Source organism: Trichoplax adhaerens, genomic scaffold, assembly GCF_000150275.1.
Source record: "Trichoplax adhaerens TRIADscaffold_2 genomic scaffold, whole genome shotgun sequence".
Lineage (NCBI taxonomy): Eukaryota > Metazoa > Placozoa > Uniplacotomia > Trichoplacea > Trichoplacidae > Trichoplax > Trichoplax adhaerens.
In genome coordinates, this window is record NW_002060944.1 from 470,851 (window position 1) to 489,423 (window position 18,573).

An 18,573-nucleotide genomic window follows, 5' to 3' on the forward strand; every position below is an offset into this window, starting at 1 on the left:
CCTGTGCAAACCATTGAAGTTGATTAGAAATAAATAATGTAATATTTATAGCACTTTTCTGGATATAAACACGGCATTTAAGCATGTTATTTTAAAGCATAATAATATTATAACTATAGATAGTTCCTTAATGTTGTTGCATGAAATAGTTAAAAAATCAGCTATCACCAACTGCATTGTGCCCTCCATCTGTCGTTCATAAATACAGTAGTCTAGATCCAATCTATTATCATGATTATTGAAATAGATTGTGCATCTTCTAATCTTGAAATGGCAACAGCTATAAGTTATTGCAGCCTGTGAATGTATCTTGATGACTACAACAGCTCATTAGCATGCAACAGCATGCTGACAATAGGTGGAAAGAATTTAATCTCTATTAATTAATGCGCGTGCCGACAAGAATAAACTATCGCTGTTTTGGTATCTTGATATGAGTATCGATGACAAGTTTGCGTAGTCTTCCCCTACAACTATTCAATATTACTATCGAGCTCATTATTTAATATTCTCCTTATATCAACAACGAAAGCCATGCTGGGATTGAAAGTGTGGTACAAAGGCAAAAGCAGCTTCTAATTGGGCAAGAAATTGGATACTGACATATGCAATTTTAAAACCATTCAATTCTATGTTGATTTAACATCTTTTCTTCTGATTTTGGATATTGTTGTCATCAATTTAACTGTATTGGCTTAACATCACCATAGGATTGAGTAGCAAAAGCACGCTATTAATTCTTGTGATCTCGCAAGCTGCCAACATTAAGACAGAAGGAAAGCAGTGCATAACTTCAACATGAACTCAATCCAATTCCTCGTCTTGGTTATCGCCATCCTTTTCCATCTTGCCATCGTCTACGCTGTCGATGAAGCTACTTTTGTAGGAGATGACTACGAGCTAATAGATCGCCATAATTTACCACTTCGCTTGGTAAGAATTGTAAATAGAAATAATAACTTTAGTTTATTACCGATTTTTTTCCAGCTTGTGTAACAGTATTTGAAAAAAGATGATTCTCACTTGAGCATAATAACTTCAACTATTGGCTACTTTAATCGAGATTTATATGATCGATAAATAGTAAGTAAAAGTGCTGGTATTAGATAAGTCTCTTTCATTACTTTGTCCTTTACTTCGAAAGAGTTGGCTTTTATTGACAGTTATCCCTAGTAGTGGACTCCTGAAAGCGCATTTTAATATCTTCACTGCTACTTTTTTTGTATCTGTTACTTGAAAAAACAATAATCTTAACGGCTACTGTTGCAATATCTTCATTCTATTGCAAGCAGAAATTTCAATTCATGACCATCATTTATGCGTAACATTATATAAACGCGCTCTTCATTGCCCCATAATTACTACAAATCAACTGCGCTAACCTTTATTAATAAAATCCAATTTCGTCTTTCTAATAATCATTTAGCTATAGTTTATTTTTGTGGGCTTAAGTAACCAAAATTTCGATTTCAGCCTTCCTGCATATAGCTAATACAATTAAAATACTGTGGTTTTGTTTCGCATTTTTAGGTTGATACAACCAAAGTTTTTATTCTAGCTCTCCTGCACAAAGCTTTCGAAATACGGTAGTTTCTTTCCTAGTCTGTCGTATAAATCTCATCTTTTATTTTAAATTGTTTTTCAAATTATTCTTTCCCCACTAAGAAGCAAAGATAGGCGTCTTAAACAGTGCGAATTCTGAATTATGCCTTCTACCGTATTAGTATCTGTTACTCAAAATCGTTCATTTTAATAATATCCGAGTATTAATTCTATCATATGCCATCAATTCTACGAGATAAAAGCCATTTCGTATTCGGTGATTCCATTCCATTATTGGGTAAACTTCTTAAGTCATTTTAGCAAGAATGTTAGACGCACTTAAGGCCGTTACAATCGTTTTTAAAAGTTATAGTTTTAGAGTAGTAGGCATCGATGCTATCACTCGTTTTGTGCAAATCTACTGCTCCTATGCTTTAAATCTACCTATGATAAAAATACCTAACCAGCTATAGCAGCAATTCCAGAATCCTTTGCAATCACTTCAAGTTCGAATATATATTCGAAATAAATCATGTCTGAAATTACCTAGATCTAAGTTAATACCTACCGTCTAAATTCCAATAGACGAGCCGTTATATCTAATTTGTAGATAGACTGTGCGTATTTGATGTTCTGATGTTAGTAACGTCTATCGAACAGTATCAAAAAGAATTGAAAGTTAAAATTTCAATCTCTCATTTTCTTTTAGAGGAATATCTAACTCTTGGGTCTCTGCTATATCAAGACATGGTTAACGTGGTCGGAAGACTAACGGCCGCCAAATAGCTTGATGATCAAGATAACATATCGTAGCTGTAACTGTCTTAGAAGGGATAGGCAATTGATACTAGATTATAACATTTGCCGACAGTGAATAGAATTGCTCTAACTCGATTTAAATGGTATAAATCGTGGAATACCATTAGATGAAGCAGTAAATGGCCATGTATTTGTTCTTAATCTAGATAAATTGTGACATCGATTGTCATAGTTTCTGATCACTACTAAAATTAACTGTAATATTCACTAAATCGATGTTTATTCTGCCTACATTACTAATAAAAATACAGTTAGATTGAAATTTTTGCCTATTTAATATATAGTCTAAATTTTTGAGCTAATAATTTCAAAATTTCTTGCTCCAATCTTGATTGATATGAAATGATCATGGCTAGTAAAACAAGTAATAACATAAGATTCTTTGAGAAAAACGAGCTATTTCATAAAATTATTTTACTACCATTAGACCCGTCTTTTATATTAAGGCTTGAAAAAGAAACTTTAGCAGATATCTAGAATAACATCCTACTGACTCTATTTATCAAATAATCGTAGTGCGTGGAAGTAAAATACGCGTATACCTACCAAAGCAAATTAATAGTTATATTACATCTTGATCAGGTATCCTTGCCCCTTTGAGTATGCTTAAGGTAGCTTAGAACTAGAAGCATACATTGCATAAATTTCTAATATACTGAATTAGGTATTGTACGGTATATTAGATACTTAAAATATGGCTCTATACTTAATAAACTACGAATAGTAACAATGCTCAATCTGCAGAAATGCAGTTAGATACTAGAGTGCTGATGAATTCTATTTAGCAAACTATAATCAGCTGAGGGAGAGGAGCCCAACTCATCAAACTACATGCAGGTTCTCTGCAATTTATCTGCATAAATGACACGATATTGTCATCAATCTCTGGAAATTTAAATAGATAATGATATGCCAAACAAATTCCTATGGACATAGTACACCTACTGTAATGAATATTGCTTCTATCAACGTAAGGAATTAGATTTCACTTTATCTTTCATCAAATATAATTGCACATTTTAAAATGAAAGCGTTGACTATCTTTATTTTGAAACTGTTATCATGAACAATTTGATCGATGCCTGATCCAAATCAAACGTAGTTCAGTACTTATACAAAAAATTATCAGCTACATAAACCTTCTATCTAAATACTATCAATATAAAAGAATATGATAGAAAGGAGTTTCTATTTCGATCAATCTAGCGAAATCCTATCCTAATTGAACTTTCTTATCCCATTTACACCATTTGGCTATACAGTGTAATCTAATGTCTTCATATCTGAAGGCTATTGAATATTTATGGGTTAAATGATGAATGTTCCGATGGAATTAAAACATGACATCATTTTCTCCTGGAATTTCTTCGCGTACATTCATGCCTTCATCGAATCGAACATGGGGAACTGTATTTAGGCGAACTCGTACTGGTACACCATCCTCAAAATCAACTTTATTGGTGTCTAAATTAAAGAAATAAACAAGAACACTTAATATCTACAAATTTATAAACCGAATCTAAATTAAGCAATGATAAGCATCGAGATTCGACCGTTACTATCTCGAGCGAATCCAAAGATAAAGCTCGACATGGGTAAGCTACCGCGTAAATCTCTTATACTGATTTGTAGCACTGCACTGTTCTTACAGCTTTAAAAGTTAAAAGTTGTCTATTATCGTGAAGAGATAATGGTCTTTCTATTTTAACTTTTAGTTCATAACAGATAATTTATGAATTTATACTAAATAAAAAAATATACAATATTGTCATTATACTGCTATTTTAAAATTCCTTTTCAATTTTTTTGCCTACCTTTCAAGGATGTACTTTCTGCCAAAACTAGGGCAGTGATTGCAAGAAATAGTAGAGCGAACTTCATCTTGAAAAAATGCACCTATGAAATTATGGCATAAGAAATAGATAAATATATATAGTGAAATTAAGAAAATACTATAACTATCAAGATGGCCGTAAAAAGTTAAAAATAATCTTATTTCTTGTAAAGCACAAATAAATTACATGTGAATTAGCATAGAGAAAATCTATCGAATTTCGACTTTGCACTATGGATTATAATCATAGACTTAAGATAACTTCAAGTAATCAATCAATTAAATTTCAATTGCATAGACAGTGCGCTATCAAGATTAAGAAAACTGATACAAATATGTAAATTCGTAAAATATAGTTTCAAAGATGGCCGTTAAAAGTTACGACACCTGTCTCCTCTCAAACTCGATAAAAAATTGATTTAAACTGGTAGTTATATACAAAATTTAAAGTTCCAACTTGGCAATAAACATTACATGCGTAGCTTTGAAGCAATCAAGCTATAAAAGAAATCACCTCAATTTCAATCCTTAAGTAAAAATCCTACCTTAGAATCTTCCTATAGGGATCAAAATCCGTCGGTAAGAAAACTGAAAAACAATCATTCAAGCGTAACTATCCTGTCTTGTGACGAGAATATTTTAATTTATGCTAATTTTAAAGTAAATTAATAATGCAGACATCGCCGCATGTTTACACAGAAGTGGTTGGATGACAATGCATCCAATGCATGAGTTCAACGTATGCAAGGGCTACTCGTCAGTCAAGATATAGATTATTCTCCCGTATAAGCGTCAATAGATATACGCATATTTCGTTCTAATATTATGAAAAGTTTTTAGTTAATCAATGTATAGAAATTATCTTTCGTAAATTATGTAAACCTATTCTATCCTAACAGTATGGAATTGCATTGGATAAATTTGAAATGCTCACCTTATTTGTATACTTAATTGATATAAGCATATCCTAGCCAGATCGAGTCCTACGGCAACTCAGGAAATACTCTACAGTTTTTGCAGTTGCCATCACTGTTTCAAGTTTTATTAGGTACTATCGATAGGTATATGCTTTACCGCTAGTCCAAACATGACGATATATCGTGTGACAGTAATTCCTCTAGCACCTGCGCTATGGAATTTCTGCAAATTTAGTCTTATGAAGCTACAGGAACTATCCGAACATTGGCGGTGATGTTCCTTTAGGAAATTATATCAACATCATACATACGGTCATGCATTAAGATTGATACGATGATAAACTGAAAGGATATAAATTATAGCGGGAAACATTTTATCGATTTATCATAAGTTGTCTTATTAACAAATGCAAGACTGCATCTAGGAGTTAGTTATCTTAAATTTATGGTACAATATTGACAATTGATTGATTGATCGTACGAAGGCAAGAAAAGTCGAATCTTTTAGGAAATGAAATAAATTTTCGGCGACATTGAGCATGCAATATAAATGCATGCCAATTTAGTACAGATGTAGTGTCGGAGAAAGATTCACTCTGCTCTATGCAAATATTTAGGCATTAGTGTCCCTTACATTATAGACCTAAGCGTCGCACATTGTAGAATTTACACAGTGAAAAGGGTAGCCCAAGGATTGCATCGAGAAATACTCCAGATATTTTTGCAATCTAACTCTACATCAATAAATTTATCATGCCTCTCCGGCTAACAACGATCAATTGTATGCTATTGCAAAAGTTAACAATAATTCGTGATCCACAAGAGATGTTCATTAGCTGATGTAACAAATTTTTGACCAAAATAAATAATTACGACTTTGCGAGCCGGATGAATGTTCCCCACAGCCTAATCAAAAATGATTTACAATAAACAAATGAGCAATCTTGCTGCAAATAAGGTTGAATATTGAAAGAAACGAATGTACGGTATATCAATACCTAGTTTTAGGCAGTGCCTCCATTGTATTATTTATTTCTTCTATTAAAATAAAGCAGAGCATTTCGTTAGTTGATATTAGTAGAATAGCTTAAAAGTCGAGCTTAATAGGCCAACTAAGCTCAATCTTTATTTTAACGATAACTTACCCAATGAAAATTTAAGCTGATTAGCAGAGAACGCAACTTGCACAAATTGTGTCAGTCTGTTTAGTGACCATTCAACTAGTTTATCTGTGTCTGGATCTATTCATGGATGGCAAATAAACATTTAATTTACCGTGTCATATTACTCAAACTAATAAAATTTCACACGTGACAATGATTATTAAACTTTTACTTTGGCTAGACGATGATGTTGTTATTTGTTGAATACATTTTTGTAAATCCACAGCAATCTCTTGCATCATATTCAATGAGATTGTTAGAGTAGGCGGAGAATTCTTATTAGGTATTTCTGCTTCTTTGTGATTACTGCACTCTGACAATGCTTGAAGTATTCCACATTGAAGCTTTGAACATGAAATATGAACTAAAATATATAGGCACAATTAAATAACCTTAATGAATTATCTTACATCACAGCTTGTGTGCAACATTTAAATTATTTAAAATGATGGCTGTTGTACTATGCGAATGTTTAGTATAAGGTAATAACCTTCTTCTATCGTTTTAACATTAGCTGGCTCATTACGGCATATATACAAGAGAGGCACTAATGTACTCCATCTGGCTAAGCCATAAATTGTTGAATGGATTTCGCTACAGTCCATTTTATCGTTTTCAGTTTTTGATGAATAAAAATGCGGTAAGTTTTCAGTTGTTTTTGCAACAGTGAAACTATGAGGATTGGAAACAGTCCATTCTGCTACAATTCGCATTAATGAAATCGGTGGTAGCCGTGGATAATTATTATTATCTAATGAGCCAGAGTTACCTTTAAGAGGAATGAGTTGAAAACCATTAATTATCAGTTGCAATCGAATACGAAAGTTACTGAATAATACAATAATAAAATATCGAGTACCTACACAAAATAAATATTCTAACCTGGTTTAATATCAAACAAGAGTGTAAAGGCAGTAATCAATTGAGCTACGAAAGTAGGCGAACAGTTGCATAAATCAAGTAATGTCTGTTGTAAATCAGGTACAAGGAGACAATAATCTGCTAATAGCATTTCCGCAATATTTAAAGAAGCTTGCCGATCCGATGTATTACATTTCTATAATATAGACAGCGAAAGTTAAAGATTGCTAATGTTGATAACACGTGTTTATTTCAAGGAAAACTACTCAACGCTAATTTCATCACAAGATTAACTTAAGCTTGTCTACTTGTTTAACACTAAATTTATATACGGAAGACAATGATAAATATTTATTAAATATTTAACCTCTAGCCAAAGTGCAGCTCCATTCAGTACAGGTACACAATTTAAAGCAATGCACATTGATACCATTCTACTAAGGACTGACATCTTGACTTCTTCTACCTAAGCAAGATTGAACAAGAAACATTACGTGAAATATCAAAGATGAGTAGCAATCCCCATTAAGTGCATTAAACGCTCATTGTACATAGGTGAGCTAAAAGAGTGTTCCGTTTACCTCATTGCAACTACTAGAAATGCCAAATAGCGCATCCAGTATGCAATAAGAAATATGCGATGACTGAATATCATTAAACTGTGTCAATAAGATTTCAAATAATTGCAATTGTTGCATCGCAGTCGTTTCGAACCAATGATTGACGTTTACAAACTTCTTTTTACAGCAAGGCTGAAAGATAAATTTTTCGATCAAGGATTCAATCGTTTGGTTATTTTTAAATTGCTGTATTTTAACAAATTGTTGGACGGTTGATGCATGATCTTGAACATAGTCTTTTAATTTACTCATTAATCGAATAGCACAGCGTGGAAATCCATCTGAATAGAGTAATTTCTCAAAACGTTGGATGGTAGCAGCATTTAATTGCGCCGTTAGTGTAAATTTGTCACCTATTTGCAAAATTTCAATCAATAATCAATGAAATGAATCATCACCTAATCGTACCATCATCGAATTGTAGCAAAAAGTCCAGAATCAAGCATACTGACAATAATCTCATATGAATTATGCTATGCACATTGCCGAATGCTAGTATGAACATTGATGATGTAGCAACTGATGGAGGCACCATTCTGATAATAATCTCATGATACATTATCTATGTTAACAGTAATCGAGTATTAACACTGATGATACAACTTAAATGATAATAATAGCGATAGAATATGTTGTTTTAGCTAGTTATCAAGGTGATCATACTGACAATTGTAATCTCACGTTATGATACTTGCAGTATGAACAGTATTGTAGAGTATAAAAACACTGATGATGAAAGACTTTTGGAGAATATAATATGTGGCATTAACAAGCTATCAAGACGACCGCACTGACAATATTCTCATACTGTACTATCCACGTTATCAATAACAGAGTATCCATTTCAATGCTGATGACGATAAATTGCTACAGATCGAATGTAGTAAGCAGCTTTTTAGCGAATCATGTTATCCTCTTTAAAATTAGTAGACTATCAACATGGAATACGATGGAACTAATAGATAGAATACGTGGCTTCATTAATTAAGTCAGCATTGAAGAAGACTGTACCAGTGCTAACATCGTGTTATACTATGCAACTACACAGACAATCATCTCTACTAAGTTCTCTCTAACCATGCCATCGTACCAGAATAGTAGTTGAGTATCTACGCTGATGATGATGGGAATCATACGTACAAATACAATAATAGAGTAGAGTATCAATCCAGATTACGATCGATCTTAAAGTAAAAGGTATAAGTCGTTTTGGCCGAGTTATCCACAGTCTTAACTACTCCAACATGATAAGTACTCGCTATGATGAATGATGTTACTTCCGATGGTCTACTGCTGTCGGCATCCAAATAGAAAGAAAATACTATCAAGGTTAGCTATCGACCTGAATAGTAGTCGAGTATCTACGCTAATGATGATGATGGAAATAATACACACAGAATAAACACAACAGTAGAGTAGAGTATCAATCCAGATTCTGATCGATCTTAGAGTAAAAGGTACAAGTTGTATTGACGAGTTATCAACAGGCCTAACAGCTCCAACATGCGGACTTCTCGCTATGATGAAAGATGTTACCATCGATAATCTACTGGTGTCGGCATACAAGCAGAAATTAAATACTATTAACGTATAGCTATCCCCCTAAACAGTAGTAGTAGTAGTAGTAGAATATGTACGCAGACGATGATAAGAATAATACACACAGAATAAACGCAATAGTAGAGTAAAGTACGCGTATCAATCCAGATTATGATGGATGTTAGAGTAAAAGGTACAAGTCGTTTTGGCGATTTATCAACAGACTTCACTAACAGCTCCACCATTCTAACTTCTCGCCATGATAAAACTATCGATGGTCTACTACTGTCGGCATACAAGCAGAAATAAATTGCTATCAAACATAGCTACAGTGACTTTCATCGTCTATTTCCAACCCTAACTTACCTTCCATTCTATTAACACGATTGATTGATGATCAACTTGGCTGCAATGGCTGCAATCCAGGCCAATCATCGAGTAAAAGTTCCTTTCCTTTTTGGCCGCTTGCAAGCTGCTGGATAGTAGAGATGAAGATGGATTGTGAGCAAAATGAGCTGTCACTCTATAGTCTCGTCTTGACCAAATTATACTATCTGATATCGAGAAAGAAACGGTTATCGCATGACAGCCTATTTTGCGCAATATGACCGCGGTATGAAGCTATAACAAGCCAGTATCATCGATATCTTGATAGTGATCACTGTGATCTTTAGTAGTGTATGATACAGTTGTCAACCAACAAGAACTGCAACCTACACAAGACTGACTCCAGCAGTGGGCTACCGTCCGTATGTCCGAATATGTTGTCTTAGCAAGACGGTCTAGGACTTGCAAATGGCTGCCAGATACATCATCCCTAGCTGTAAATTGACAAAATTATAAGTAGTATTTAGAAGCATATCATCAAAACTAACGGAGTACGTTATGAATAATTAGTGCAAAGGTAAATAAGGGATTTGTCAAAGTAGACCATTCTTATGGCAAGCCAGGCTAATGAAGAGTCTGATGACAGCGATGTAGACCTAATATTTCTAGCTGTATTCAGTAGTTTGGTAGGGTAGATACAAATCGAGTAGACATGCATATCGATTCCGCTGTGCTACTTTATTTATTTATTTATAAATTGGATTCGTTGTGCATTATAACTCAAACATTATATTAGACGCATATTCTCACTATTCATATCAGCATATTCGTTGGTACTTATATCGATACCACCATCATTTGACAAAACTACAAGGCATCATATTATTCATTGAAAATTGCCACTTACACCTAGATCATATTATCAATTGTATCAGTAGAAACTTTAACTAGTAGGATAAATTCGCAATTTTGACGCCAAAAATCGATGGACGATAGAGTAGAACATTGACTTGAGTATTTGTGATAAAACTGATTAGTAGAAACTGTAATTGCTAGGATAAATTCACAATTTTGACGCCAAAAATCGATAGACGATAGAGTGGAATATTGGCTTGAGTAGTTGTGATAAAACTGATTAGTAGAAACTGTCATTGGTAGGATAAATTCACAATTTTGACGCCAAAAATCGATAGACGATAGAGTAGAACATTGGCTTGAGTACTTGTAATAAAACCGATTAGTAGAAACTGTAATTGCTAGGATAAATTCACAAATTTGACGCCAAAAATCGATAGACGATAGAGTAGAACATTAGCTTGAGCAGTTGTGATAAAACCGATCAGAAATTATTAATGCATACAGTATTTGCTTCATAATAAAGTATTAAAATATACTAACTGGCAGCATTGATACTGGTTTCTAATGTGCAAATAGAGTTTATTCCTTGAACACATAATATACCCGTATATACTATAAATACAGTACTATTGAAAAACAGTCCAAGAATTGATTTGATTTAAAAACGAAGCAAAGTTAACAACATCAAAATTAAAGCAATCGAATTATAACCAGCGTGACAAGCTTTCCTATTAGATACGATAATCATACGAAAACACAAAACGGCGAAAATATCGTGAAAATAAAAGTGGTATGGCGACAATACCTGAAGAAGAAACCTGCTTGACAAGGGTAGCGCTCTACGTCTCCTGTAAAAATCTACTCAAGAAGGATATTACCTCAAAATCAGATCCCCTTGTTGTTTTTAACGTGCATAATGGATGCTATTGGGTGGAGGTAAATAATTAATTAAAGATGCAATATTGCCCAATTTTGGTACATTGAAGATATAGAAGTCTATCAATATCAAACTCGAGAAATTTCTTCCTAAATCCCTTCAATCCTTACCGGCGATAGGTCCGAGGATGCTATAATCATTTGTTAACGTAGCCCTTCAGCATAGCAATAGAAGATTAGTACTCTACTTGTAGTTATTAGTTTGCAAAATACCTTACTAAAAATTGACTGGCAGTAGGCTTGTATTAGTAAATTACGGTACATTCATTAGAAGATTAATAGACTTTAAATGCATTAACTCATTCAAGCTCTTTTCCTATAGCATCAACGAACCGAATGGATCAAGAACACTTCCTGTCCAGAATTTGTAACTCCGATCGTTATCGATTTCTACTTTGAAAAGATTCAAAAAGTCAAGCTCTCGGTTTATGATATTGATAACGATACAGAGACGTTGTCCGATGATGATTTCTTAGGCGAGATAGAAACTACGCTAGCCAAGGTAACTATGGCCTGTATAGTAAATTTTTGAGTGAGGAATCTTTCACGAAACAATCATAAATCATCACCCATTAGTTTGTTATATTTATGAAATATAGTTTTAAAATACGTTATCGACTTACTGTTGTATCTGTATATCATTTGAAAGCTAATAAATCTGTCTACATTTTTTTTCGATCTCGACATTATATACTGTAGCAGAGATTCAAAAAGATCATGGTTAAAACTCTTATAATAATTTTTGATAGCATGCAGTCTAACAGACTTTCATCTATGAAATAACTTGTGCTGATCAATAAAAAGAGATTTAACTACGTCAGTCTAATAAATGCTGCAGTCAAATTCTGCTCTATTTTATAGCCCATTTTTGTTTAATTTTATTTAGATTGTGGCTGCAGAATCTTATACTGACCACCTTAAAATACCACCTCATAAAGTATCGCAGGGAACTATTCACGTCAGTTAAGCCATATTAATATTTACATATTGGCAGTTTGAAGAATTATTCGTCTTTAATTAGCGATTATTTAACATAGACTTACGAATTTTAAATAGTACTTTTATCCTCTTATAAACATGCACGTATATCTTAAAATCAGATTCGAGCCGAAGAAATGTCTGATTCTAGAACTAACAAGATTCTAGCACTGAAATTTAAAGGACAAAATCTGGATAAAATGGTAATCACTCAGTTTACCGTAGCAGATGAGATAGATACTTGTATGTATCTACTCTGCTATTAACAAATCCGTTTCTATATACGTATCTCAGAAGTTTTATTCATGATCTAAATTCGTGAGAGCAAATGTATCGACTCTATTAAAAAACAAATCAATTTCTTTACACTTTAACTTAGAAGTTCCATTTATGATCTAAATGAGTAACTGCCGATACTAATTTTAACATTTTAGGATATATTTAGTAAATCAGATCCATATCTTGAAATATGCAAACTAACATCGGATAGTACGTATTTGAAAATTCATCGAACTGAGGTTTCTTTGATTACATAAAAAATTAGTAAATCTCCATTATGAAGGTTTAATTAACTAACAAAATAAATCTCTTTCCATTCTAATTCCTGAGCTTTATATTTCCTTCCCTCACCAATTAGATAATAAAGAATACCTTAAATCCAGATTGGAATTTATTTTTGATTTCAGTAGACACTCTATGCAATGGAGATTACGAACGCAGTCTGCAGGTATGTGCTAATCTTATTAAAAATAATACCATTATTTTAACTTTTACGATCAGATAATTTTATTATTACATACTTGTTCTTTAAGTAATTCATCAGTCAAGGAATGATACTGAAGTTTATTATCGATTGAGCATTATTTTAAGCAGGCTAATTCAAGATAATACGTAAAAATTGGTTAATATCCCTTGATTATAGTAATTTAATTCTGATAGATCAATTGTTACGATTATGACAATAATGGTAGTCATGACTTTATTGGAAGCTTTGCGACAACACTTGCTGACATGCTTGGTGCTAAAGATAATCCTGTAAGTTTAAGTTATCTTTAAACCACCATAACAGCAGACTAAGCATTAGAATTAAAAATTCAAATATGCTAAAGCTGATAGAGATGCCAAGTTATTATTAATGTCCTACTATTACTAAACCTGCCAATTTTTTTTCTTACTGTCATAGATTAGTTATGATTGCATTAATCCTAAGAAACAAGCAAAAAAGAACACTTACAAAAACTCAGGCCGAATAATTCTCCAAAGCGTAAACATAATCAACGATCATTCATTTCTAGATTACATCATCGGTGGATGCCAAATTAACCTTGCGGTACAGATTCTATGTAAAGTAATACTGCATACTTTATGTTTTATGTAGCCAAAGAAGAAATATATTTTTTAAATCTCCGTCATCAATACTCTACTTTGAAATACTGTTTAGAATATTGTTAAAATATACACTATTTACCGTAACAAGCAAAAACTGATTTTATCTTTCACTGAATCTAGATTGGAATCGATTTTACGATATCTAATAAGGTAGCAACCAACCCTAAATCTCTACATTATACTGGACCAAATGGAAAAAATCAATATTTAGACGCCATAAAAGCTGTTGGGAACGTGTGTGCAGACTATGATTTGTGAGTGATTCACGAGCTAGTCATATATAATTATGATACAATAGTCCAGCATAGTGATAATATATACTTTAGTTACATAACATAAGCGGTAAAATAAATTGCTTCCTCATTAATAAGTACAATTATGCTATAGCGACAAACTCATTCCGGTATTTGGATTTGGAGCTGAAATACCACCCAAAAATAAAGTAGCTTATTCTATCATTTTAATACACACATACTAATGACTAATTTAATTAATAGCATTGGAATAGGATTGGTGTTATCGAGTAATAGAAATATATTATTATTACAAACTTTACATTTTTCTTATCTTTAAGGTATCACATGCATTTCCAATTAACTTTAATGCAACAAATCCTAATGTCGAAGGTGATTAAAATTTCGCAATCTGTGCATTAATTAGAATACTATAGCTTCAACCAAATCATAACTACCATAATTTATTAGACTAGCCTAGATCAGTTATTCATCTGTATTCTGTATTTTAAATATCGTATCTCTGGATATAGCCACTTAATTCTAGTTTTATTAGGGATCGAAGGCGTCATTGCTGCATACAAAAATTGTATATCGAAGATTCAATTCTATTTTCCTACCAATTTTGCTCCAATCATAAACCATATTGCAAGTTTTGCTGCTAACGCAGCTGAAGATGGAACAGCATCTGTAATTACGATATAAATCTTACATTGACTGATAAATGCAGGCTAATTACAATTATTCCTTAACTTCGATAGATTGCTATTTGCATAGGAATCTTGTTGCTAAGTCTAGTTTATTCCTATTGCGAATAGAGTAGATAGGATTAACCAGCTACTTACTTTGCGTCTGTTATATCATAACAATATTTTAATATGAAATTGTATTATATTTTCTTTCTGAGGATTGAATTATTTTTTTTTTAGAATTATTTTATATTATTATTACTAACTGATGGCGCAATTACTGATACGGACAAGACAAAACAAGCTCTCGTAAAAGCTTCTAAATTGCCGATGTCGGTGATTATCGTGGGGATTGGAGATGCCGACTTTACTGCGATGAAAGATTTAGACTGTGATCATGGAGTGTTAGTAGTCTATGATGTATTTAACTTAAGTAGTCATAGAAAATAGTAAAATAATTCATCCGGTTATATATTAGATTAAAGTCTTCATCTGGAGAATGCGCTTTACGTGACATCGTTCAGTTTGTCTCCTACAAGAAATTTCTACAGGTCGTTTAACGCTTTAAAAAATAATGAAATAGTAATTGATTTTTAGAGATTGAATTATTAATTTCAAATTCTAAAATTGTAGGCTCCTTCGGACGTTTTAGCGCAACATGTACTCAGTGAAATTCCTAGGCAGTTAAGACAACATTACCTCCTGAGTGATATGGAGCCTATGGTCCGACATTAAAATGTTGAATGTCTACGAGACTATCTAGTTTTCTATTACTCTTTTACCGTTATTGTCATAATCTATGTGCATACCAGATCTTGGTGAATTTTTTTAACCTTTGTAGCTTTATCAGTATCAATTTAATTTTAATTGCGTAGAGAACAATCATTCTTTCTTATTTGATTTAATTTTTCGAAATCTTGATCATGACTTTTCCACTTCATGGCGAATTTCTGCAGAGCATCTGAAATTCATGTTTAGATTGAACTATTTTAGATAAAGTTTTGCACATCCATATAGTCTCAGTGTTCCTTGATTTAATATTATTTCTACTTATTCTCACTAACCATCCGACCTTGACAAGCTCGAAGATACTTATCGAAAGAATAAATAGATTAACAAAATTTTTAAATGTTTCGTCTAGATAGATTTGTTCACTCCAGGGCTATGGAAGCATCATTTGTTACCTAATCTTTTTTACTATATTCTTCAATTTTATCTCTCATAAATACAACATCTATACCGACCATAATTATTATCAGAGCGAATTGTATAGATAATGCGTTGGTATCTTGAATAATCGAACCTATATTAATAGATAAATACTTGATAGTATTCCATGATTGTGGATAATTTAAAGTACCCTACTTCCCCGTAATTGTAACTCGTCATTAGCGAATATTAACCTTGGTATCCAGTCTTAGCTATGTCAATAAGCGATTTTTAATCTACATCTGCAATAAATGACTTAATCATACGCAATAGCTCTACTTTGCTCAGTGCTATATCAATTCAAAATGTAAATAAAGATTAATCTATTACACTAGCTGTAAGGTTCGAATTTCATTAGTGACAATAATACTGTAAAGTATAATAACACAACAAAGGTGCATGTGCATGTCCTGTTATTAGCATGCCAATCCTAAACAATCGTAATAACAGGTAAATATTTCAAGAATGATATTGAATGCTGATATTCAACACCAGCTCAACACCTGCTGTATTCAATTTTAAATATCTTTATAGAAAATCGTATTTATTTGCATATTATAACTCTTTTCATTTAAAATATTAGCGTAAACAGACTCTTTACCTATAATTAATGCAAGCATGATAAGACGGAATGCATGCTATAATTCTTTTCGATAGTTCGGCAGAAGCATGCAGAATTTGTTTACTGAGCTACTTTGGTTAGTTAACATACTGAAAACGATGCTTGTAAACGGCCTTTTATTTGCATTCCGCCATTTTATTCCGAGAACTAAGTCACCTCTATCGATGAACTACAAATATTCACTAACCCTCGCATGTTACGTGTTGCCTTCTTTGCTGCCTTGCAGTCGAAAGACAGCAAATTACGTAGTGCTAATTAGCAGATTGATTATAGATCAATTTGCTCAATTGTCTCGATACAGCAGTCTACCTATACTGTTTACCGTGCCCAATACTTATACCTATTTTGAACATAGAATTCATTACAAGAATAAGAAATATCCATCCTAATGATATCCTTAAGTCTTGCTTAATAACTTTCCAACATGCCAAACTAATATATTTTAAACGCTTACTTTGCTATCATTTCATATATAATCACTTTTATTTGCATTAAAAACTTATACACTACCCCTATGATATATAGCACTTCGAGAGAGCACATTTTTCCTTACAAACAAACACATCGCTATACAATAATTTCAGGGATATATAGTATTACATTTACAATGCACTTAATTTAATTGGTTCAGATCAGTAAATAGAAATGCAATTAACAGTTCCAGTTTACAATATCGATTTAATTGTGCTATCTTAATTGTTCAATTGAACCAATCAGTACTAAGTATCCCATTGGAATACCGCTAAATGCAACCGCATAACCGAATTAAGCTAATATAGACATAAAATGATTTGGCCTCTAAGTTTTATATGAACTTTTAGTTATCACAAGTCCTCATTGGTCAGAAATCAGACAGTTTGTGCTAATAACATTCATAACTTACATATTTTGAATGTAATAGATTTATTGTATATTCGTATTGTAGTAAATAACTCGCATACCAGAAAATATAATGTTACCGTGGAACTTCTTACGGCAATTAGACAAAGTATTGAAGACTTGGCTTATTTACAAATACGGCTATAGATTTAGACCGAGAGCTGGAAGACTATTTTAAAAAAGTCAATTAATCTAAGTGCTCTTAGTTTTGGATTAAATTTAATTAATCCAAGCTTTATCTAGATTGGAAGTATCCACAAAGATACGCGAGAAGTAGTAACTTCAAGACAAGGTTAGCATAAATTTATTTTAATCTGTATATAGTATCCATAATCCGCATAATTTCAAACGTAGACTAAATTGATTTCCTTGTACACTATACACTCAGTATACAGCCAACAAATTCACTGGGAATTAGCAGAAGCTCTAAATCTAATTGAGAGCACCAACATTGATCATGGCTTGATATCAAATATACCACCTGTAAATGGCACAAATGTAGACTAAATTGATTTCCTTGCACTCTATATAGTCGACAGATTCACTGGAAATTAGCTGAATTTCTAGGTCAAACTGAGAGCACCAACATTGATCATGGCTTGATATCAAATATACCACATGGAAATAGCTAGACTGTCAAGCAGGTAACGAATTCTATGCTTTGCCTAATACTCGTACACCTATTATACTGTAGTATGTAAAATTATATAGGATCTATAGGATTAGTAGAACATTCCATTGATACTAATGAGTCGCTCAATATTACTTAATCAATCTACTTATATGACTATTTGGTGCTTCAATATTGTCTAGCTACGAGATCGATCAATAATCAACCTCCAGGTAGCAAGTAAGATGATGGCGGTCATCATCGTTTTCTCTTCTTTGCCCCTTGGAGCCTCTGCGATGATTACAGTGTATACTACTGCATAATGTAAAAATTGCAAGTTTACTTTACAGTACAACTATATCAAATTAATCTCGTACTATACAGTACATTGTGAAGTATACAGTTAAATTCTCTAGATCGACGCCGTGTTTAATAAGGGACTGCTACCTGCTCACTGCTCAGCCATGGTTTACTCAATATTGATAGTTATTAATTACTAGTGCAATCAGTTATTGATAAACTAAGCTAAATGAAGTCTCATCCGGTGC

At 32.7% G+C, this 18,573-nt stretch overlaps 2 protein-coding genes across 2 annotated transcripts; one reads left to right on the forward strand and one right to left on the reverse strand.

Annotated features, from left to right (window-relative positions):
* Positions 1 to 3,694: 3,694 nt before the first annotated feature.
* Positions 3,695 to 9,668, reverse strand: TRIADDRAFT_52900 (uncharacterized protein; the record flags this gene model as incomplete). The annotated part of the gene is made up of 10 exons (XM_002109695.1): positions 3,695 to 3,825; positions 3,921 to 4,012; positions 4,176 to 4,257; positions 6,258 to 6,353; positions 6,448 to 6,639; positions 6,766 to 7,044; positions 7,158 to 7,332; positions 7,504 to 7,602; positions 7,718 to 8,109; positions 9,662 to 9,668. 10 exons carry the CDS (start codon positions 9,666 to 9,668, stop codon positions 3,695 to 3,697), a joined length of 1,545 nt encoding a protein of 514 aa, XP_002109731.1.
* Positions 9,669 to 11,272: 1,604 nt separating this feature from the next.
* Positions 11,273 to 15,440, forward strand: TRIADDRAFT_20570 (uncharacterized protein; the record flags this gene model as incomplete). The annotated part of the gene is made up of 15 exons (XM_002109121.1): positions 11,273 to 11,416; positions 11,739 to 11,918; positions 12,303 to 12,374; positions 12,517 to 12,597; positions 12,829 to 12,912; positions 13,032 to 13,121; positions 13,334 to 13,429; positions 13,578 to 13,724; positions 13,904 to 14,037; positions 14,171 to 14,225; positions 14,358 to 14,409; positions 14,573 to 14,706; positions 14,946 to 15,109; positions 15,184 to 15,256; positions 15,339 to 15,440. 15 exons carry the CDS (start codon positions 11,273 to 11,275, stop codon positions 15,438 to 15,440), a joined length of 1,608 nt encoding a protein of 535 aa, XP_002109157.1.
* Positions 15,441 to 18,573: the final 3,133 nt, after the last annotated feature.